Genomic DNA, 23,869 nt, shown 5'->3' with positions numbered 1-23,869 from the left:
ACTTTCTGATCAGTCTGTATTATTAAGATTTTGATGCATAAAATAAAATTTTGATTACATAAATATTATTGGACAAACAATGCAATAACTAGAACAAAATGCCTTAACTTACTCAATAGTAAAACTTGTTTAGTAATTTTGAGGCATTTGTTAAGGTCTGGAAAAGTAGAAAATAACTAAAGTAATTAAACTGAGCATAATGTTTCATTTCTGATTAAGCTTTTCCATTTAAAACTGTCTAACCAGAGTATGTTTTCTTTCCTAGCCTGAATTTATGCCATTGAAAAAATTCATCTGCATAAGCACGTAGATGTCACTTACCAGTATGAGAACAATCCCCCTATTATAAAATTGATTTTTGCCTTCTGCAATATAACAATTCCAGCAGCTAGCCTGAGCACCTACTTCCATGTGATTCCATGTGATGCTCACATCAGTTTGGGAAGGTTGTTATCATGATTGCTATTTCACAGATGAGGAATGTGATGATGAGATAATAGCTGTCTTGCCTTAGGCCATAAAACTAGAAAGACACATAAACAGATTTCAAACTTCAGTCTGACACCAAAGACCCTACTGTTTCCACTACAACTTGCTGGATGGAATTATCCACATCTAATATAAATTTGTTTGTTCCTCTGTGTTGTAGGCATAGGTGAATCCTTACGCAGAGCTTCTGCAGTGTGGATTTGCAGTTGGTCCACAATACTTTTTGGGGAAAAAAAATCCTTGAAGAAGCAAATAACTAGACTCTCTTCATGTGTGATATGGCATTCATTACTAAATAAATGAAACAGCTTGGGCATTCTTTAAAAAATTTCAAAGTTGAGAATGCAATTAAAACCCTTTACATTTCTAAATAGCTTGCTCTTTCAAGGATTTCCTTCCCTACTATTTCTGTACCCTCAACATTTTGCATTAAAAATTATCATGTAGAAGAAAACATACAATTGTGCTATTGGAGATTCAACAGTTTATTCTATTCTAATATTACCACCAGCTGGCATTCAACCCCCCCTTCTTTATAGCTTGACTCTGGTGATTGGTTTTTAAATATAAAATATGGTTCACTGTTGCCTTTCCCAAAAATTCTTTGTTGTCTAAAAGTATTTAAACAACAAAACTAAATAATAAATAATAGGCCTTAGAGGGGTACCCCTTAGAGGGGCTCAGTCAGTTAAGTGCCAGACTCTTAATTTCTGCTCAGGTCATGATCTCAGGGTGGTGAGATCCAGCCCCAAGGGGTTCTGAGCTGGGGGCGGAGCCTGCTTAAGACTCTCTCTCCCTCTGACCCTCCCCCCACTCACGCTGGCATGTGTGCTCTCTCTCTCTCAAATAAATCTTTAAAAAAAAAATAGGCCTTAGAGAAACAACATAAAGCAAATACTTTATCCATTTGTCCATCCTGAAGAACATAAAGAGCAGAAAATTTACCTCAACAGAAGTCATGTTCCTGGTGGGATTAGCACCATACCAAAAGTGTAAGGGCAACAAGAAGAATACAGAATAATGTTCTTTTAATTTCTCACAGTTTACAGTGTGGCTGGGAAGTCAAACATACCCTCAGAGGCCAGTCATATTATTTACTGCACAATTCAGTCTCAACATAAGAGACCTAGCCATTCAGTTGTGTATCAGGGAATTGTGGGAGAGATGTGACCAGAAGTGGTGGAAAGATGTGGTTGAGGAAAAGTTCCGACTCAGATGGATCTTGAAATTCATGAAGGTACTGGACAGAAGGAACAGCAATAAACTGAGATGCGAGGACACAGAGACAGCAACAGCGTGTGGAGAAAATGGAGTTGAAGCCAGGAGCCCCAGATGAGTAGGGCGGGGTCTGTCAGGGCCCAGAATGAAACTGTGAAGACAGCACATTTTGTTCTGTGTGGCTTTTGACCACCCCTTTCAGAGCCTCTTCTCCAGCTACTTCCCTCACGCTCTTACCCTTCCTCCAGGGAACTAGGCTCTAGCCTATTCTGAAGGACCACTAAATTGTTAGCTGCATTTTCCTATAGGACTCTTGAAGACTGAAAAGTCTTTTAAGATTCAAAAAAAGAATAAAGTGAAATTTCAAGCCAACGAGAAGCTAGTATCAATGTTCTAGCAGCCCTTCTAGTTTCACAGTACATATACATAGGCCCAGAATATAATGGTGGTTCTGGAAAGCTAGTCTGTATTTTTGATATGATCTTGTAGATACTGGTAAACCATCAGAAGTTGGTGTGTGATTTTGAACAGGATTTTATAGTCTTTACACTAAATGAGATTTAAAAAGTGAGGGGGGGCGGATGCCCAAACGCATTTTTATAATAGTTCTGAACCCTGACATCATTTGTTTCTTGCAGCATCCTGTAAACACCAAAATGCAAGCAAATATTTCTATACTTTCCTAGCCGTTCCTTGCTCCTATTTTCCTTCGTTTCTCTATGTCCAACTTCAATGTGGAATTTACAGATTAAACATTCTTTCTCAATTCATTTTCATACATAACAAAACGACGATAAGTAACTTTCTTAAGCATAAAAGTAGCACTTCATGAAGTTTGGTCTTCTCCAGTTTTGACATTTTGACAAATACCAATTACGCGCCTTTCTTTCATCTTCGTCCTCAACTCTTTGGACTTCAGTAAGTCCGCGAGCCCAAGCCGACACTTGTTTTGACGTGGTGAAGAGAGGCACTGGGCCTTTCCACAGTTTTTCTGTGAGAGAAGTTGACAGGAAACAAAAATCGCTAACAAACACGCAAACAAATCTCGCCCGCTCCGCAGGCCAAGGCGAGGGGTACCCGGCGCCCCACTCCGCGCGCGCCGAGCCACGCTCCGCCCGCGCGCTCCCGGCCGGAAGGGGGCGTGGGACGCCGCCGAGGGAGGGGCGCGCAGACGCGCCGCGGCCGGCCGGGCCCCTGGCGCGTCGGGCGGAGGCGGGAGGCGGGAGGCGGGAGGCGGGAGGCGGGAGGCGGAGGCCTGGGGGCGGGGAGCGGAGCCCGGGGGCCGGCCGGCGCTTGTTCTCTGCCGCGCTAGCTCGGGCCACTCGCGCTCCCGCGCCGCGCCGCGCCGGCTTCATGTGAAGCGCCGGCCCTCTGCCCCCTCCCTCCCCTTCCTTCCCTCCCTCCCTCCCGTCCCCTCCTCCTCCTCCTCCTCCTCCTTCTTCTCCTCCTCCTCCGCCCCCTCCCGCGCCCGCTCCCGCTCCCCGGGGCCCCCAGCCCGGCTGGGCGCTGACAGCAGGGGCGGGGGTCCCCGCCGCCGCCGTGTCTCACGCAGGCTCCGGCTGGGGCAGCGGAGCCCCCGGTGCGGCCATGGACCGGCCTCTGGTGGCGTCGGCGGAGGCGGAGGAGGAACTGGAGTGGCAAGTGGCGAGTCGCAGGAGGAAGGCCTGGGCCAAGTGCCGCGGCTCCTGGCAGGCATCGGAAACGGAGGACCTGTCCACAGAAGCGACGACGCAGGACGAGGACGAGGACGACGAGGACGACCTCCCGGGCGGGAAGCTGCCGGCGGCGGCGGGGAGAGGTCTGTGCGCCCGGCCGAGCCGTGGCGGGCGGGGGACTCGGGGAAGTGCAGGCTGGCGGGGGAAAGTCTCGTGCGCCCTGGGCGACTGCTGTGAGTTCTGGAAGATCCTCCAGGGCTTGCTAAGCCGGGGGAGAGGGGACACATTGGACCTTTAAATGCGCGCGCTTGGCGAGGCGTCTCCAGAGTCAACATAGACACCCCGGTGCCATCTCGTTTCCTTTCAGATGGACACTAAGACATGTTGCTTAGGCTGCATTTTACCCCCAGTAGATTTTCCTACATGGGGGTGTCCAGGTTGACCGAGCGGTCGGAGTCCGCCTGGGGTCGGTAACGAGCTGTCCCCTCACTCTGCCCCGCAGGAAACGTGCCCAACGAGAAGATCGCGATATGGCTCAAGGATTGCCGGTGAGTCCTCGCTTTCGCCGCTAGCGTCCCAGAGGGAGATCCGCGGAGATGGCACTGCGGAGCCGGAGTCACTAGGGCCGCAGTCCCAGTGGGTCCCGTGGCCGTTGTGAGCTATAAGCCGGAAAGTGAGCCGGCGGATAGTTTCCTCCTCTAGAAGATTAGAAATGGAAGTGCTGTGACCGCTGATTATTTGGTGGCCGTGTTTACTTTACAGTTGTTAGGACTTCAGTCCCTGTGCATGATGTTAGCATCAGAGATCAGAGACCTAAAACAAATAATCATGCAGTGTTGTTATTCTTGCCTTGTTTTTATTCGAAAGGATTTTCACATTTCACACTATTTTATTTTGCTTTTGTTTTGACGTCTGTATATCTGGCATGGAATGATTTCCCTTTCAAATGTGTTTTAGATGAATTTAATTTACTTAACAACACGAACTGGGCTTTAATTTTAGCTTTGAGCCTTAATTCTATTTGGACAGCTATAAAACCAGCTAACTTTGTTCTTGTAGTTTACTCCTTGGACATGCATTTGTCAGATGGCACTGGAATGCGCAAAGGGAAATAGAGCTTTGAAGGCATTCAAATGGCATAAATCTAATTGCATGCTTTGGCAACTGGTACAAATCTTCGATAAAGTGCAAGAGGAGATGAATCATTGCACGTTAATCTTACTACAGTAAAAAAGGGCTTGTTTTATATTTTATTTTTCTTCCAGTTTATTTTCTAGTTGTAAAATCTCATATGAAGAATGTTACTTTTTAATGCGGCTACGGTGTTTGCTTCTGCACATATTTGCCATCTCATTTTGGGCTTTTCTTAATCTTTTGTTCAAGTACCAGAGGTAAGGAAGTATTTTTTGGAGCAAGGAGAAGTGATTTTCATATATGCCAGCTTATTTTTCTAACCTAAACACAGATAAAGTATTGGCTACTACATTGATTTCCTGTTTTGATGAATTACCTGGATTTTTTGGTAATTTTGATGAATTACTAAGCACTCTTCACTGCAGAACTCCTTAACCTTTACTGGGGGTGTCATAGACCCTTTGAGATATGAAGAAGTATATGGACCTTCTCTCTAAAGGTGCATCAAAAATAATGTTTAACAGCAAGAGAAAAATCATATTGTGTTTACTTCATGATGTATAGGAATTAAGATTATATGCGATCATATCAAGTAGACAGTACGTTTATCTTGTAAGATAAATGCAGTAGGCAAATGTTACTCATCAGACATATCACTTCTGAAAATTCCAAAAGTTTTGTTGGTAATCTTACGTAGGCAGATTCTATAGTCTGTTGCTCCTTCCCTCATAGGATTCCTGCATAGATTTCCTTCTTGTTCCTTACAGTTGCACCTATTTTGTACAAAAGGGGCATTCATTTGTACCTGGGAAAGCTAAAACAAATAGTCTTGTCATGTTAGCTGTATTATCACAGATTTCACTGCTAGGATATATGCAACTGTAGTTTTTTTTTTTTTTTTTAAACAGTTTAGGATCCTTCTCAGAGTTAGGCATCTACCTACTTTGTACATTATAAGTGATCTAAAGCTAGCTTTTTCCTCTTGATACATTCTCATTTTTTTTTCTTATTGATGTCCATATCCTGAATAAAGATACCATTTGTCATTCCTTTGGGGGGGGGTCCTTTATTTTGATAATCACTTTTTTAACTAAGTGGAAATAAATTGCTTGAATTAACATCTAAGAAAGGATAGTTTTTGAGAGAATTTGGAAGAGAGCCGTTGTAAGAGTGAGAAACTTGTTTCTGAAGGAGAATGGCAGTTATATTCTCTTTATTTGCCACTTTTGTTAGTGCACCCACGCATAGAGACATCTGCAGGAGTAAAACAGTGTTTTGTCCTAAGAAAGTAGCCCAGGGAAGAAGAAGGACTTTATAAAGGCATAAATTCCAGTTTTATTAAAATACATGCAAAAATTTAGCTCAAAGTTTTTACTGTTTTTATGGTAGTTGTGATTCTTTTACATTTTTCAAAAGCACTAATTTTCAAAGAACTGCCACTGCTTTTATATTTGCTTGCAGAAAGTTTTAACATTAAATTGTCATTTCAATAATATTTTTTGAGCCTGATATTTTTATGATCTCATATTTGATGTGAATTTGTAACAGGTATAAACTGTTACTGATGAAAAATTCAAATCACAAAACAACTTTCAAAATAAAACAGTGTTTCTTAATATAATTTAGTTTTGAGAAAGAAATGAAAAACATTTTCATTTTCACGTTAAAAAAAGATTTCTAAGTTATCTCTGAACGGGAAGAATGTGAAAGAATTTTAGCAATGGCTGGTTCTTAAGGTTGATTCTCAAGCCAACTTTTTAGATTTTAGAGTTAAATGAAGATACATGTATTTCATAGTTTAAAAACAGAAAAAAAAAATCTTAAGCTTCTTCATTTAGACCAAAAAAGATAGTTGGGGTAAGGGAGGCACTGAGTGATGCTCTTAAAATGCTGGTGATAGGTCTGACAGATGAGGTTTAAATAAAGTGTTGAGGCTTATTTCTAATTAGACTCTGACTTTTAAATTTTATTAAAGATTTGTTTTCTTTTAATTCTGTTTCCTGTTTCTAGGGGGGGGATTGAGGGCAGCCGACATTTTCTTAATGCCTGCTGACATTCTCTTTTTCTGTTTTTGTAAAGAAAATGCTAATTAATATCATTTGTAATTACAATTCTTGCTCTTAATTGCTGGCAGATCAGATGTGTGATTAAGTCATTCCTGGTGAACTGACTTCAGGATAGGTGTTTGCTTAGTTAGTAGGATATTACTTATGTAATACACTTGCATTCCTTTTGTGTTTGGGGAGGAGAGTTAAACTGTGATTAGAAGCTTGCTTGGCTGTGATCCTTTAAATGTAAAGTTGTGCAGTAACAACTCTCCAGATAGCTTTTTAAGACTAAGGTTTATATATTTATGTGGTTTCAGTACCCCTTTGGGAGCCTCACTGGATGAGCAAAGCAGTAATACGCTCAAGGGTAAGAGAAAGTTGCTTTTCTAAATTTCTTCTTTATGAGAGCCCTACTTAAGAGTGAATGTATACATATGTAAATTATAAAAGTAATGTTCATTTTACAAAATACGCCATTCTGAGAGAAAAGCCAAAAGAAAGAAACCTTGTCATAAACCATAAAACAGTGAAGAGTTCAAGCAAATTACTAAACCTTTCCACAGTGTGAAACTCTTATTTTTGTCTAGTTAGAGATTACGAAGATTAATTAAATGTACAAATATGATATGTAAACATAAGGAAAATACTGAGTGAACTGGGTCAGCTTTAGTGCAGCATTTCTTTGCTTACATTAACTGAAATTGCCATACCTGAAATTTTACCACCTGTGCAAGACAGAATTCTCAAGTTCAAAGTACAACAAGAATGTGCAGGTAGTGGCAAGGCATATAAAAAACATTTATAGTATTAGAAAAGTCTAGCTTGAGCTCCTGACTGTTAAGGGAGGTAAAAGGAATGATTGCTCTGGTATCTGATTTTCCATGAAACTCTTGGATAAGATGTTAGCTAAATGAATATCTTCAAAGGCATAGTTAGTATAAAGTAGCTTATATCGGGGCTTTTAACAACTTTACCTGGCTGCAAATCGTGGTTTGTTTGTGATAAAGTAAAGCTTATATTGCTTTTTGACATGATATAATCAGAATAATGAGTACATTCAGGTTTGAAATACTTTATTGTATCTTATTTTTTGCTTGGTCAATTTGCTTTAGCTAAAACTATGATTTAATATGGGGGTCCAGAAGAACAGAACGCCATGATGAGTCTTCTAATGTTTCTTTCAGGTGTGCTTGTGAGAAATGGAGGCAGTTTTGAAGATGATTTGTCTTTGGGAGCTGAAGGTACATTTGTTTGGAAGAACTGTATTTTTATACAGGTTTAAGATAAAAAAAAAGTTAAGTGCTTTCAGGTGTACAGTCCTTAGAGCCAAAGTTAAAAGTCTTGAAAATGGCTCAGATGCACTTTATAGAACTTTTATGTGTTAATGATCTAGTCAGAGCTTGTAGGATACATGTAGAAATGGCTCTGAAAACCATTGTGAAATGTCCATGTCTTCCTTGGACTTAATTGCTTAAAGGAACTGTTTAGGGGCAAACAATGGTCATAGAACTGAGGGAAGAATTGCCCCGCCAGAAGGAAGGAAACTTAAATATTTATACAGGAGAAGACTAAATTGAAGCTTATTTTTAGTGTGAGGTAGCCTTATGTCAGACACAGCTGCGGCTTGTCTTTCTCTTTGCATTCAAGTGTCTCCTGTCTTTTCCCCTTCCTCTTTTTCCAGATTTTTAGAACACTTAAAGGACAAAAACAAAGTAGAGTTATTAGAATTTAATTAGAAATCATTATGCTGATGTCTATTCCAGACTGCATTAATATTTTAAAAGTGCATTGTGCCATGTTTAAATTTTCACAGATGTTATTATCTAAGTGGATTTATAGTAAAGTTTTCCACAATGTAGAATTAAACATTTTTATTATTTTTTTATTTTACTGGTATTGGGAGATTATTAGTAGCTGTATAGCTGGGTTATGAATGTGTGCTTTTTATCAAAAAGAATTAAGGATTTTATTAGATCTTTTCAAATTAAATAATTAAAAATTTTATTAAATCTTTTCAAATTATAAAAGATTTAAAATGTAAATCTTTTCAAATTATAAAAAATTTAAAATGTAAATCTTTTAAATTATAATGATGAATGGTGAATTTATCCATTGAATGTAGTATCCTTGATCTTTTACTGTTTTAAGTCAGACTCTATGGTAGATTACCTACGTAGCACCTTCTAATCTTCTAACTCTAGAATATGTGAATATATGAGGTTTTATTATTTCAGTTAATGTGCTTTCAAGGAATAAACTCTGTAAAGAGGTTAAACTTACTGCTTCCCAATTAGTACAGTTGAGCATACTGTCCACCTTTACTAAAATGCATTTCAGTGTTACTGTAAATAGCACTTTTGATATCTGCCTTAATTTCACAATATGGAATTTTTTTAGACTTTGTTTTTTTTAGAACAGGGTTAAGTTCACAAAATTGAGGGGAAGGTATAGAGATTTTCCCTGTACTTCCTGCCTTACCAGCATCCCCCCATTATCAACGTCCCCCACCAGAGTCGTGTGATGAACCTGTAACAAGGCATCATCATTACCCAAAGTCCATAGATTTCATTGGGGTTCACTCTTGGTCGTACATTCTGTGGTTTAGACAAGTGTATAATGACATGTATCTATCATTATGATATCATAAGTGGATTTTCACTGCCCTAAAAATCATTTCTGTTCTGCCTGTTCATCCATATTGAGTGAGTTTATTGGAAACCAGAACCTAAAAGGAAGTTCCAGAAAAGAATGGAAATATTATGTTGTTTTACTGAAAAATTTTCAAGATTATTTTCATTCATTCAGTAAATATTTATTGAGTGCTATGTGTTAGGCACCTTTCTGAGTGGAGGTACAAAGAAATCTAACAAATTGCCATGACTTTGTAGTCATGTAATATCTGCTTTCTTGATGACTGTATCACAGTAGTTAGTGTTCTGACAGTTCTGCTCTGCATTTGTTCTTTTACCTGTAGCCAACCACCTCCATGAAACAGATACTCAAACTGAAAACTGGTACGTAGCTATGCTCTTTGTTCTCTTTTAAAAAATGAAGAACATATATGAAAATAAAGTTTCATATAATCTAATGTTGTTTATAGCAATAATATCTTGGCCAAAGAGAGAAGACTACAATTTCATCAGAAAGGGAGAAGTATGAATTCCACTGGATCTGGGAAAAGTAGTGGGACAGTTTCAAGGTAACTTATTCTGAAATTAATACTGCAGTTACATTGTGTTATAGATGACCTACTCACACTTTTTCAGTCTTGGATTTGGCTTGATAGTATGAAATCAAAAAGGATCCAAAATGTTTCATTCATTGCTTTTTTAAAAAAATTAAGATTAAATAAAAAGCAAATGTGTTTATAATGCTGCTGGAATTCCTGTTATAATGAGTATTTTGAGCCCTATCAACAACTTGAAAGAGGAAGTCCATAGTGGAATAACTTCTTCCAAAATTCTCCATTTTTTTTAGGGTCTTGAGTTACTCTAACAAGAAATCAGAATAAACCTTTCTAATATAAAGTTTGATATTTAAGCATAGATTTATCTTCAACATACTAAATCAAAGTTCTTCAAAATATATATTAAAATAGACAAGTACGTGAGCCTGTGGGACCAGTTTAAATTGTTACTCAGATTATTGTACTGGAATCTGAGCATTTTCTCTGAAACAAATTGAAATTTTCTTCAGTTCAAGTTTCATCTCCAACATTTTCCTCAGTGAATCTCCAAAGGTGGATTATCACTGATATGAGGAAGAAGAGATAAGAAATGTTTAATTCCCAAGAGAATCAGAGCAAGAACTTACCTTTGAGTAACCCATTCTCTCCATACCTTACTCCTCCTACTTCCTAAGTGAAAGTGGTTAGAGAAAATTTGAAAGTAGGCCCCTCCCTCCCTTTCTGAGTTCAGCTTATTACCTGTATTGCATCTTCAGTGACAGCCAAGATAGCAGAAAACCTCAAGTTCTGTAGCATGTCCTGTGCTACCAAATTACTTGTGTGTTTTTTCCTTTTCATTTCTTTCTTAATCTGTTTATTCCTTATTCTACCTCAGCTGTCCTCTAATTGTTTTAGCTGCTTTACTGGGACTCTTTTAAAATGACAAAAAAAATAAGGTGAGGAATCATTTTGGGAGTCTTGCTGAGTATCTGCTCAGGGACTAGCTCTTTTTTCCAGTCCTAACAGTTTGAAAGAATGGACCTTTTTTTTTTTTTGAATGGACTCTTTTTAAGAGTTATATATCACATTTAGTCCACAGTATATAAGGATGCTGAAATAAATAATGGTGTAAAGAACAGAAGCTCTTTTTTATAATGTGATTTGACTATAAACTTATTTTATATCTTGATGTTTCTTTTTTTTTTTTTTTTTGGTAGTGTTTCAGAATTGTTGGAACTTTATGAGGAAGATCCTGAAGAAATTCTTTATAATCTTGGATTTGGACGAGATGAACCAGATATTGCTTCTAAAATTCCTTCCAGATTTTTTAATTCATCATCATTTGCCAGAGGGATAGATATTAAAGTATTTTTGAGTGCTCAAATGCAACGGATGGAAGTAGAAAACCCAAATTATGCTTTAACAAGTAAGGTTTTTAAATATTAGCATCCACAGTGAGATGGTCTTATTTTTTACAGCCTTAGTAATTTTTAGGAATAGCACTGGAAACTTAATTATTGAAGTTAACACAATAGCTATTTTACTTACTCTGAATTTTTATTATTCTATTTATAGAAGTTAACTTTCCCCTCTCCTCATTCTTAAGTATTACTATAACTGATACGTAGAACCTGTGCTTATCTTAAACTTATCCCTAAATTGCTGATGTTCTAAAAGGAAAGAAGTAAGGGAGCAGCTTGTTACTATTAAATAAAGTCAGTCAATTTTAGGTGTTTTTCTATAAATCTAAAATAGCATGGCTAATTTGATAATTTTTATTTATATTATATCTTATTTTTCTCTGTTGCACAGAAGTTCCAAAAAATGGGATCCTAGGTGGTCCTTAGAACAGCTTTAAGAGATCTATAAATCCAGTCCTACCTCCTCCCTTCCCCACAGTTAGGTATAAAATACAAACTTAGGTTCATTTTCTTGGGAGAACATTTATTTGCAAGAGTCTTAATGGAGTCAAAGACATAAAAATAGAATTACAGCTGTAGATCAATAGCCAGTCCTTTCTGTTTAATTCAGAGTTGTCATGCTTTGTGCTTCTTTCTGCTTTTAAATTGTAAAACATAAATTCTTAATTCTTAAAACATAAATTCTAGTGCTTAGAGTGAAAAATTTTCATCCCTCTTCCCAGTAAATGTAGAGAACTTTTAAATGTTGGATAAGGAAAAAAGTTGTGGTTTTATAATCTTTGTGATCTAAGTTCAATTATTGGCATTCTGAAAAGTACTAATAGTTTAATATATGTATAAATATATAAACAGATAAATATATATATAATTAACATTGTTTCCTTTTTGTAGGTCGTTTTCGTCAAATTGAAGTGCTTACTACTGTGGCCAATGCATTTTCTTCTTTATATTCTCAAGTCTCTGGGACTCCCCTCCAGAGAATTGGAAGTATGTCTTCAGTGACTTCTAACAAGGAGACAGACTCACCTCCCCCTTTAACCCGAAGTAACACTGCAAATCGTTTAATGAAAACACTATCAAAGCTAAATTTATGTGTTGATAAAACAGATAAAGGAGAAGGTAGTAGTCCTTCCCTAGCAACTGAAAAAGGAAAGATCCTGAATGTTTCAGTGATGGAAGAAAGTGGCAATAAAAATGATCAAAAGTCTCAAAAAATTGTAAAGAAGAAAGACTCATCTTCTATGTTGGCTACAGTTAAAGAAGAAGTATCAGGTAGTTCAGCAGCTGTTATGGAGAATGCTGACCTTGATAGACTTTGTGATGAAGCAAATAGTAATTTTAACCAAAAAACTGAAAGTGAACAAAGTAAAGAAACGCAAAGTCATGCGAATAAACTGGGTGAGGAATCTGGTATTATGGAATCTGATTTAGGTAACGATTTCAACATGTCCAGGCATGGTGAGCCGGAAAATGGCAATGAGGTGAAAAGTGTCCATGTGTTCACACCTGAAAAAGAGCCATGTGCACCGCTCACGATCCCATCCATAAGAAATATAATGGCACAGCAGAAGGACTCCTTTGAAATGGAAGAGGTGGGTAAAATATTACTGAGACCTGTTTCAAATAATGAGTTAGGAAAAAAATACCAAAAAGATGTTCATAAGACAAAGGTAGCTAATAGATTTATACTAGAAGAAAATCATCCTAATTTTGACTTTTCAAGTTTTAGTTCTGTGTTTCACCAACCAAGAATTGGTCACAGGAATGTGCATCGCCAGGGTAATGTGAGGGTTCTTCAGCTCCTCTAGATCCTCTGTCATTCACTGATGATACTTGAACTTTAACACCCTTTCTCTCTCAGTTTAAGATGTTGATGCCCTGAGAAAGCCCTGAGAGAGTATATTTAAATTAAAATCAATATTGCATAATAGTTAAAAACACAGCCTCTGAAATCAAATAGAAGTTTGAGTTCTTTTTTGCCACTAAATTGCTATGTGCCTTTGGGCACACTTTTCTCAAAGTGTCTTAGTGGAAAGGATAAGTTAAGTATGGATAAGGCTTTGAAAAGGACAGGTTTTGGCATGGGACTGGAAAGAACCTGAAGATACTATGTTTCTGAAGGGGGAGGGTAGGGAACCTCAAGGAAGAAGGTTTGAAACACCACTGAATATGGTTTCTGCAAGCCCAGAAGACCAATGTTTGGTTATTTTTTATTCCTACCTAGAGATATTACTTCATTTACATAAATTTCAAATTGGGCAAGATAAAGAGATGCATTTCGATGAGGTAAACTAAAACTACTTTTGAATGGCCAGAGCTAATACTTATGATTGGCACTGTATAGTTGGAGACAGGAAACTGAAGTTTATCAAGACCTACCTTGTGGCAGGCACTTGTACCAGGCCCTTACTTTTTTCTTTAGTCTGTGAGGCAGGCAGTCCTGGTCTTATTTTACACATGAGGAAACTGAGGCACATGAATACTGTTGAGTTATGGCTGGAAATTACATAATGTGCAATTTTCTTTTTAAAATTTATTACAGAATAGCATTAGTAATAGAGTAGTTACTCCCAGTAATTTTAGAATCACATGGCAAATTTTTAGGGAGTTGGAAAATGGGATAATTGATTCTGCCCATAAATGTCCTCTTGGTAAGTACTTATCTCTCACATTAGTGAAGATTTTTCATTTATTGCAAATTTCTGTTGCTGATATAGCTATTTATTTTTTTTGCGGTCTTTGAATTTATCTTTTAATATTTTAATTCTAACTAAAAAATGAAAAGGGAGAGGAGCGGCCCTTTGAAATAGTTTATTTGTAAGCTTCTTTTCCCCTTATTTCTTTACATATTCTTTATATCTCTCCAATTTAATTTCTAATATATTTCTCATTATAATGAGTTCATAAGATGACTACATAAATTAAAGCCTCTTTTTGTTCTATTTCACTATTTGATTCCTTTTTGACTTTGTTTTCATCTGAACATGTCCTGCCATTAAGAATTAAAGTGTAACTACTTGCCCTTCATTAGAGCCCCTCTTCTGTGACAGTCAGATATGTCAGTGGGTTTCCTTGTTTTAATTTAATAGCAGAGTATGAAAATTTAAACAAATTATGTTAGATATTTGCAAATCTGATACTGGTGACTCGGATGAGAAGACACTCTTAGACATTGCTTTTTATTTCCTAGAATTCCTGAATTTTAAACCATATATTTTTAAAATTATTGCTGTCATACACAGAAGGTCATGATCCCAGGGTCCTGGGATTGAGCCCCACGTCGGGCTCCCTGCTTCGCAGAGAGCCTGCTTCTCCCTCTCCCACTCCCCCTGCTTGTGTTCCCTCTCTCACTGTCTATCTGTCTGTCAAATAAATACATAAAATCTTTAAAAAAAATAAAAAAGTAAAACATTTGTAAAGTACTAGAGAGATCTGCTTTGGTGGCAGGTTAACATTTAATTTAATGTATGGGGTGTTTTTTTTGTTGTTGTTTTTGCTCCCTCTACTGGCAAAAGCAATTAATGAAGAAAGTAATGTCAAATGGAGGTGAACTTCCTTTTTTTTAAGTACAAAATTACAGGCATTGGTGGTTGAAGAATAATAGATTTTTGTTTTCAAAAAAAGAATATATGGATATGATCAACCATGGCTGCATTGTAAATATGGGGAATTTTAAGGATAATGAATCCTTGTTCTTCAGATATATTTAAAACATGGATAAAAACCTCCTAGAACTGTGTTTTTATCCCTTTGGGAACTTTAAAGAGAGCTTGTAGAACAATAGGTAAAGAAAGGAAATAATGTGTTTCTTTAATTTCCTCTCCTCCCAAGTGTGACTTGAATTATACTGACAAATGAAGAGAATAGTCTTACTGAAGCAAACTTTTAGATCCCACTCAAAGTAGGTTGTTGCTGTTTTTCTTTTAGACTCCTTTCCCTTGAGGTTTGATTCCTATTGGGAACTTTCTTCCTGTAAAAACAGCAAATAAATGTAAGTTAGAGGACACTCCCTTTCTCTCTGTCAACCAGTTCTCAAACAGATTAACTGAATGCCTGCTGCTTTGGGTAGCTAGGTAGGAGAAAATGTTGCAGACCTGACTATGCATGAAGCTGCCTAATCCCTCTGAGGCAAAGGTAAGCTCTGACAGTCACCAGGAGCAAAGACAGGAAATATTTCAACGTAAGGGGAATTAAATAGATGACAAGAATGACTCAGTCCTTGGAGAGTGAGAGTGATTATTTCTTATGTTAAGAAAAAATAAATAAAGGCCAGACTATTTTCAATTAGAAGTCAGTTTGCCTTATAAAAAAAATGTAGACTATTTAAAATGTTCGAGTGTGTCTAAAAGTTGTAAAACCCTCCTCTCGAGTTTTCTAATTCTTAATGCCTTTCCTAGATAATTCTTGTGTTCTCAAAATAGCTTATTTTTAATAAATACATCATGGTAACAGTCTAGAGTCATAGATTTATAGTATGAAGGATCCACAGTTAAACCAAAATGATCCTACTCAGTAAGCAATTATCCATCTTTTAGGTGTAAAGGAAAAATTTCTCATACTTAAATGTTAAAAGAAAGAGAACTTTTAGCTGTTTATTTCTGTAAATGGGTTCTGTGTCTTACTCTACAAATAAATTTATATTCAAATAGAGGTATTATTACTGGAAGTGTATATAATTTTTTAAGCTACTGAAGTTTTAGTGTTTCTAATTCTGTCTCTACACTGATTATTGATTTAACTACTATATCTCCTTATTTTTAGTTATAGAGTTTCAGAATTCTTTTTTGTTTTATTTATTGGCCTGAGTTAAAATAATCTGAAATCGATCAGATACTTGACAGATAGTTAAGTTGTTCCTTTGGCCTTTCAAATTTGACTGTGTTTTGAAGACCAGCATTGTGTCTTAGAATAGAATGCAATAGGATATGAACTCTAACACATGGTACGTGTACCCATGTCTCTTTGAAGTCCAATTAACCACGAAATTTTATTTGACATTTATCTAAAAGACTTAAATTTTGTTATAGAAGTATTTACCTGACAGTAGAAAGTAAACCTTGTAAGTAAAACCTGAAAGGTTTTTTTTAAATAAAAATTTGCAACAAATACAGAATAATAAACTAGCACAGAAAGAGATCTTTGAATTCATTCTCCAGTTTCCTCCTTTTACAGATGAGGAAGCATTTTTCCTCCTCTAACATTTGATATTACTTGACAGCAGTGGTTTTCTGTCATCTTTCTGAGGGATATAGTAATGTTCCCTTTGATATCTGTGTCTTATTTGGGGGAGGGCTAAGGGGATGTCAGGGTAGGGAGTCCCTGGATGATAGCAGAGAGAGATCTGTTGTAAATCGTTACCACTTTACTGTTGCAAAATATTTGATCATCCTAAGTACCTGTGAGGTAGGAGTTTTAGTCTTTATTTTTCAGTTTAAAAGAAACTGACATAATTGTCCCAGATAATTCTGATAACTATCTGAAGCCATTTAGCCAATAAGTGGCATGAATAAAACTTGAATTCGAGTCTTTGTATAAACTTGCTACTTTTGACTACACCATACCACTTGGTAAAGGTCAGACTCGCTGATAGTGTCAGACATTGGACAAGAACTCAAGTCATCTGGTGCCATACTACTTCTTTAGAAAAATAATGCTTTCATTTGAGTTTTTTGAGATGTCCTTAAAAATTAGAATTTCTAAAACTCCAGTTTTGATTTTCTTTTTTTAAAAAAACTGCTATGCATATCTGTTTAAACCTTAGAGGAAGGGTTACTTAAGTTAGAACATTCCATGTATTGCTGCTCCATATAACACAGCACAATAGTGTTGTGCCTGGAAGATGTATATTAGGATAAATGTGACATGTTAAAAAAAACAAAAACAAAACCCACCAAAGTAAGGTGCCTGCCGTGGTAGCAGTGGTAGCAGGACATTGATTCACAAAGATACAGTTTTAATAAATGTTTTGTTAAAACATTTTTTAAAATGAAATAACTCTATTTTAAATACGGGGTTACTTTAAAGCTATTTTCATACAGTTTTAAATCTCAAAACACTGAGACCAAGCAGTTTTATCATTTTGGTTAGGATGGTGGTTTTGTTGTGGTGGTTTGTTTTTTTTTTTTGTAATTTTTATTATGAAAAGTTTCAAATTTAACCCAGAGATCAAAGAAAATTGTATAGTGAACACCCACTTTCCATTACTCAATTCCGTTATCAATATTTAGCTATAGTTAATTTAATGAAAGGCAATCTGTAGCAAATGACGAGAACACAGCTGAGGATTTGGAACTGTTGAGTATCCTGCCACATAAATAAATCCAAGTTTTATTTGCTTCATAATTTTCTGTGCTGTACTCCATCTCAAATTTGACTGCTTTCCTTCACACAAATGTGACCAGTAATAACACATACTAAGCTATGAAATTTAACTGTTACCACTAGCATGTCTTTTTGTTTTCTGTCTTCAAGTGATTAATGATTTTATTGAGTAAGGGGGAAGAAGAATCCTGACGTTAGTAATTTTATTAGTAAAAGATGATCCTCTCAGCTTTTCTTTAAGGGCCCTTTTCTTTGAACTAATTATAGAGTTTGTAGTTTTTGTAGTTTTTTATTTTTGTTTTTGTTTTGTTTTGCCATAGAGTAGCATCTTGAAAGATAGTATATTGAAAATACATACTCATTAAAGTCATGTTATTTTGTGACTAATTTTATAAATCTAAGGAATAGAATATGTGATAATTCTACATTTAAAAAGAGAGTATAGTTTGGTGTATCATAATGCCCTGCCTAAACTGAGATTTCTAGAATATAATTAAAAAGGCATTTGGATTTCTGTTATACTTCTTTGGTCTGTTTGATATTTACTTTAACACAAAACTCTTTGAAGTAGGGTAGGCTTGAAGAGAGACTAATAATAGACCTTTTGTTGAATATAAAAAGAAAATGCATTTTGTTTCCTTGCATGCATAACAATGGTTTTCCTGTTGAACTTATGTCTGCTGCTTTGAAAAATATATATATAATTTTTCAGTAATAACAAAGAGGTTAGAAATTATTTTACATAATAATTTATAGGTGGTGATTTTAAATGACCAGTGTGTTTTAGTTCTCAAAAGATTCGTAAACCTTGGATTCGTGGAATGTATAAAACAAAGATACCACAAATCAGAGCAGTTTTTAAATTAGGTAATAATATCTTTAACCTTTGAGATTTTTTTCATGTTTGTCATTCCACTCTCATTCCTACGTGGAATATTTCTTATTTACGGATGGGTTCATAGCTCAAAACTACCAGGGTTCTACCTAAAACCTGTTTGCTAATTGCTTTCTCATTTGTTCAGGTTGAAAACCTTGTTTGGCTAGTTTGCCTACTTTACTAGGATGCTATTTGTTATTTTAAGTAATAATCATTACCGAGTAGCGTTAGGAATTAGTGTCTCTCCCTCCCCAAATGTTTAATCTCAATTTAGAGTTAGTTACATTTGAGTATTTGGGGAATGAGATGGGTGTGGTGAGTAAAGAATCTGAAAATTCCTAAATTATGTAGTTGTGCAGGTGGGGGGAAAATATCATAAAAAAAAGAACTTTTTTTGGGTTCGATAAGTTCTCTGAATATGGATTTCAGGGAGGATTTATGGTTAAGATCTTTCAACATTTTAGTTCTGTGACGAAACATGCTTTCCTATGTACAACTCCCAAGTTATGTCTTAAAAGACCACTTATATTAGGACGAAGCATTCTTAATACAAGTGTCGTTTTTGAGATACTCAAAATTTTGGGGATTTTATAAAATTTTGTAATGGGAGCATGATATACAATTTTTTAAAGACACAAGACTCGTAATTGCCTGAACTGTGTGTCAATCATGATCTGCTGCAAAGTCATGGCATTTATCCTTGGATTGGCCTTACACTTTGAATTTTAACATTTATAGAACTTTTTCTTAGGAATCTGTTTTTCATTTAATAGCACCTTTTTTTTTAAGATTTTATTTATTTGAGAGAGCGCTAAAGTGAGAGAGATCACAGAGGGAGAGGGAGAAGCAGACTCCCCGCTGAGCAGAGAGCCAGATGTGGGATTCCATCCCATGACCCTGGGATCATGACCTGATGAAGGCAGACACTTAACCGACTGAGCCACCCAGGCACTCCAGCAACTTTTGTTTTTAATTAAGTAGTTTATACATGTAGTCACTTTTCGTTGCTAGCTACAAACTTGCAGTCCTATCATTAACTGGAAAATAGGTTATAAAATAAAGATGTGGGACGCTCTCACAATTTTGAGATAAGATGCTTTGCATTTTTTAAATATAAAGCTTTGGTGTACCTACTTTTAGTTATGTTGATTTGTTTAATAATTATCAGAAGGTATTCTTTGCCATATATTTTTCAAGTTTTAACTACTTAAAACCATTCTTTAGGTTCAAAGTACAGAGGGAGAAGCTCCTCACGTTCCAGCTGCTTACCAGCTAGGTCTCACGAAGTCAAAAAGAGGTAAGTAGACTAATAGTTCCCAAGCACATTATCAAATGTCATTAGTTGATTTGGAAAAGGTGTTTATCTATCAGTATTTGAGTACGTATAAGTGTAAAAAGAAGGTTAAGGACACAGGTATGCATGCTTCATTATACTTTGTTTATAGAATTTTTTTGTACCCTCTTGAAGACTTTTGTGTTCATAACATAATTTTAGTTTGCTTATCCTGAAATGCAGTTCTTTGTACTCGTAATTATTTTCAACTCTGCATAAGGGCTGGATGGGAAGCGATAGAACAACATATTGAGGCCTACTTTTTACATGGTTATTATTAAAATACACACTTGGTTGTTTTTTTTTTAAAGGATTTTATTTATTTATTTTTGGGGAGTGCATGTGCAAGCAAGGTGGGGAGGGGCAGAGGGAGAGAGAGAGAGAATCTTCAGCAGGCTTCACGCCCCATGCGGAATCTAAGGCGGGCTCTGATCTCACAACCCTGAGATCATGACCTGAGCCGAAATCAAGAGTTGGCCACTTAACCGACTGAACCACCCACGCGCCCAGAATACACACTTGTATTATCCACCTCTGCTTTTCATTATTTAAACATGTCTCCTAAGTACATACATGAATATGCCTCTAGCAAAAAATATCAATCTCTTAATACTGGTTAAAGCTAGTTAAATTCAAACTATGGATCAAAGGTGAGTGGCTGTAGATACCATTCTACTCTTGAATTATTAATTATTGACCAAAGAACTTTTGAATCCATTTCTTTCACTTTTAATTTGCAACAAGAAAAACATGTCTGATGTTTAAAGTCAGAAAGCATTTGAGATTTAGAGAAAAGGAGAGAGGAAGTAAAGAAGTTAAAGTGACCATTGAAGGTAGGACTGTTTATTTTTAAAGGTTACGCATGCTGAACCACCCTGGTTTTTTTAAAACAAGGATTCATATGTATGTTCTTAGAATAGGAAATTGCATGTTCTCCTCTGATCTCTGAAATGACTTCATAAGAACAATTTGCATATAATCTTTCTTTTATTGCATTGTGGTACTAAGAAACAAGATAGGTCACTATAGTTCTGGTCAGACACAAAAAGAACTTTCCTGTTTAATTTTCTTCCCCTTTTTAAGTCCATAAATATATGCATGTGTTTCTGAGCTATAAGAACAGTTCACAGTCATCAAGGAATTTTTTCCTTTAGTTTGGTTGACATGGGATACATTGGAAAAAGCAGCTTGCCCTGCATCAAAAAAAGGATTAAAAACGGTATATAAGTACTTCAGGATCTTTCAAGAGCAGGCTCCTTGTGGTAGAAAAGACAGAATGTGGTTTGAATTCATATCTGAATTTCTCCCTCTTACCAATAAGAAGTCTCTTACTTCTGGTGGTATAAGTAAAAATGTTAACATTTTTATGAATCACATTTGTATAAATTAACAATAAAATGGTTTTATATTGCATGAGAGGGAGAGGGAACAATATAGTGTTTTCATCATTTTTTAATATAGCCTATCAAATTTTGATAATGTGATATGAAAATAGATTAGTTAATGATTATAGAATTAGAATCTCTGGTAAAATATTCATTTCACAAGTTTAGTAAAAATGCATATAGTACATGCATAAAAATATTTTGCACTTTAGTCATAGGACTTTCGAAGTTACAGTAATCTTAATCTCATATCCAGTCCTGGGATTTAATACTGAAGCCTACTGGTGCCTGGGTGTCTCAGTTGTTTGAGCATCTGACTCTTGATTTCGGCTCAGGTCATGATCTCAGGGTGGTGAGATTGAGCCCCATATTGACCTCTACGCTGGGTGTGGAGCCTGCTTAAGATTCTGTCTCCCTCTCTTCAGAATCCCCCCCACCCCTGTTCTCTCCCCCTAAAAAAAAAAAATTCTGAAGCCTTGAGAGGTTTAGTGACTCAAGTTTTGTCACAACTGACATTCAGTAAGCTATATTGAGAGAACAATCAGACATTTTCCTTATTAGAGATGTACAAATTTTCTTTAATCTTGTAGAGTATACAAGTGTTCTGTTTGTTTATGATACTGGACAAATACAAATTCTGTTTTGTTCTAACTTTAATGTTTTGCTCTAACTTCCTGGTTTTTTATTAGAAATAATGTTTAATCTCTTCAGCTAGCACAGAGGTCTGATTGTTTTTAATTCCACCTTTTTCTGCGGAGAACTGTGTTTTTTGTGAAATGTGTGACTAAAGAACAGAGATTGTGATTTACAGTTTACAGAATAGTTTCACTTACACCCTATTTAGTTCCTGAAGTAACCCTGTGAGATAGAAGAATTTTCTGTTTTGTGGAGGAGAGAAGTTACTGCTTATTGTGATAAAGTAGGAGCTTGAACCCAGGCTTCCTTGTTCTTTCTACTGCCCAACACGTGCTTTGAAGCCTGAGTAGTCTACAATCTGACCTAGTGTGTGTGAACTCAGGGCTAACCCCAGAGGTGAGCTCAGCACAGACTGTAGTCCACTGCAGATAGAACAGGACTCGCAGAGAGAACCTGAGCCAGCTGGTCATTCACTTCCCCAGGCCCTCCAGCATTTGCCCTTTGCCCAACCAGATAGGCAGTTTCACTTCTAAATCCTTCAAATGACTGTTTAATTTTATTGTTGCTTTAAGGAGAAAGTTATCATTGATTCATTCAGCAAATATTTTTTATGGTTCAGTTGTTCTAGGTACTGGGATATAAAATAGAATAAATGAGGTTTCTCTCTTAGAAGACTCATTGTCTTAAAAAAAAAAAGATATGCAAACACATAATTATGGTGATAATTGCTCTGATGTAAGATGTTAATCATTTTCTCAGTTGATATGCGTAATTAGTACCTATGATAACAGCTTATTCCAGTTCAGTTTCACAACTGTTCCAGTTTACCTAGACTTATCAAAGGTATGGATCAGTTTCTTACATCTCATTATGCATTTTCTTAACTTCAAAACAATATTACAGAATTATTCTAAATTATGATGAGAAAAAATGATGCTATTCTGTGATGCTGTACATTGAACCTGAGGCTACAGTGGGATAGTTTTCAAAGTCAGTGAATTTTAATTGATTTTGGATTTTATTCATACATATTATCAGGTTCTGTCATTCAAATCTTGAATGTAGATTTGGTAAACACACTTTATTTAGCGTGGTGCTTTTGAAGTTCTACAGAACTTGACCTCATGAAGCTTCTCCCCCAGTAAATGTAATAGCTGTAAAGTCTCTCTTCTACTTACAGTGTGGATGGGCATGTGATCATTCTTGCTGTGCCTAGGTGGCCTTTTTACTTTAAAAAGTGTTTTTAGGTTATACTAACCAGGAATTAGAGTTTTCAAGCCAAAAACCAGACAGGGTTTTTATAAGATTAACAATATTCTGTGCTGGTTGAATGTATTTGAATTTCATGCAGTTGTTAGGAAATCATTGTTTCATGACTTAAAAATGTTTGCATCATTTGGAATATCAGAAACATTTAAGTACTCTGGCATGCAAATTCGTTAATTTATTGGCACCTTAGTTATATTTTTATTTTCTTATTAGGAAAATAATAGAACTTTTTACACACTACATTTAAACTTCTAATTTCATCTGCTAAATATCTTTACATATCTACTAATGGAAGTGGTTTACTTTGGGATTTCTATTTTTATTAGCATGATTCTTTATTTCAGCCAGTTGTCCTCCAAAGATAAGACATTAATTGGATTTACCAAAATATATTAACACTGGAACTTAATTAGCACTGAACGTTGAGAATTTTTGATAGACCTGATTCCGTTTTGGGATGAATTCGAGTTAACCTCCTGTGCTTTGAAGCCACATTTTGCATAAGTGATGCATATTTTTCTAAGAAGAAATCAATATGTATATCTGTTAGGAATCATGTATCTGTAATATTTTCTTTTCAGTGTGGTCATATTTAGCAGTTTTGCCTAACTACATTTCTTTTGGTAGATCATCTATTACGTACTGCAAGTCAGCATTCTGATAGCAGTGGTTTTGCTGAAGATTCGACAGACTGCCTCTCCCTTAATCATCTTCAGGTAAAAATTTCTATTGTAGTAGGCACTGTGATTAACTTCATATTTTGGTGATTTTTCAGTAACTATATATTTCAAGACTGAATCTGTCTAATCTTTATTTTTCAAATGGCAGAATAAAAATGGCAGGATGTAGATGTTATCTAAGCATTTGACTACAGGTTTCAGTTTTCACTAATTATACATCTCTCTCTGACTGAACAC

The 23,869-nt window shown here is 36.1% G+C and overlaps 1 protein-coding gene across 4 annotated transcripts in view; it reads left to right on the top strand.

The window, feature by feature from the left end:
* The first annotated feature begins 3,156 nt into the window (after window positions 1-3,156).
* Window positions 3,157-23,869, top strand: part of ITPRID2 (ITPR interacting domain containing 2) — a 37,250-nt gene continuing 16,537 nt past the window's right edge. For all 4 annotated transcript variants that reach the window (XM_025849095.2, XM_025849089.2, XM_025849085.2 and 1 more), the window contains exons 1-10: window positions 3,157-3,505; window positions 3,865-3,910; window positions 6,862-6,911; window positions 7,729-7,785; window positions 9,519-9,558; window positions 9,645-9,743; window positions 10,928-11,136; window positions 12,023-12,723; window positions 19,554-19,626; window positions 23,580-23,668. In XM_025849095.2, coding sequence (XP_025704880.1) covers window positions 3,295-3,505; window positions 3,865-3,910; window positions 6,862-6,911; window positions 7,729-7,785; window positions 9,519-9,558; window positions 9,645-9,743; window positions 10,928-11,136; window positions 12,023-12,723; window positions 19,554-19,626; window positions 23,580-23,668 — 1,575 coding nt within the window. In that variant the 5' untranslated portion in view covers window positions 3,157-3,294. The remainder of the gene's footprint in view (window positions 3,506-3,864; window positions 3,911-6,861; window positions 6,912-7,728; window positions 7,786-9,518; window positions 9,559-9,644; window positions 9,744-10,927; window positions 11,137-12,022; window positions 12,724-19,553; window positions 19,627-23,579; window positions 23,669-23,869) is intronic.

Source organism: Callorhinus ursinus, unplaced genomic scaffold (genome assembly GCF_003265705.2).
Source record: "Callorhinus ursinus isolate GAN/ISIS: 27379988/994484 unplaced genomic scaffold, GSC_fseal_2.0 scaffold2, whole genome shotgun sequence".
Lineage (NCBI taxonomy): Eukaryota > Metazoa > Chordata > Mammalia > Carnivora > Otariidae > Callorhinus > Callorhinus ursinus.
This window is presented reverse-complemented; position numbering and strand designations above follow the sequence as displayed.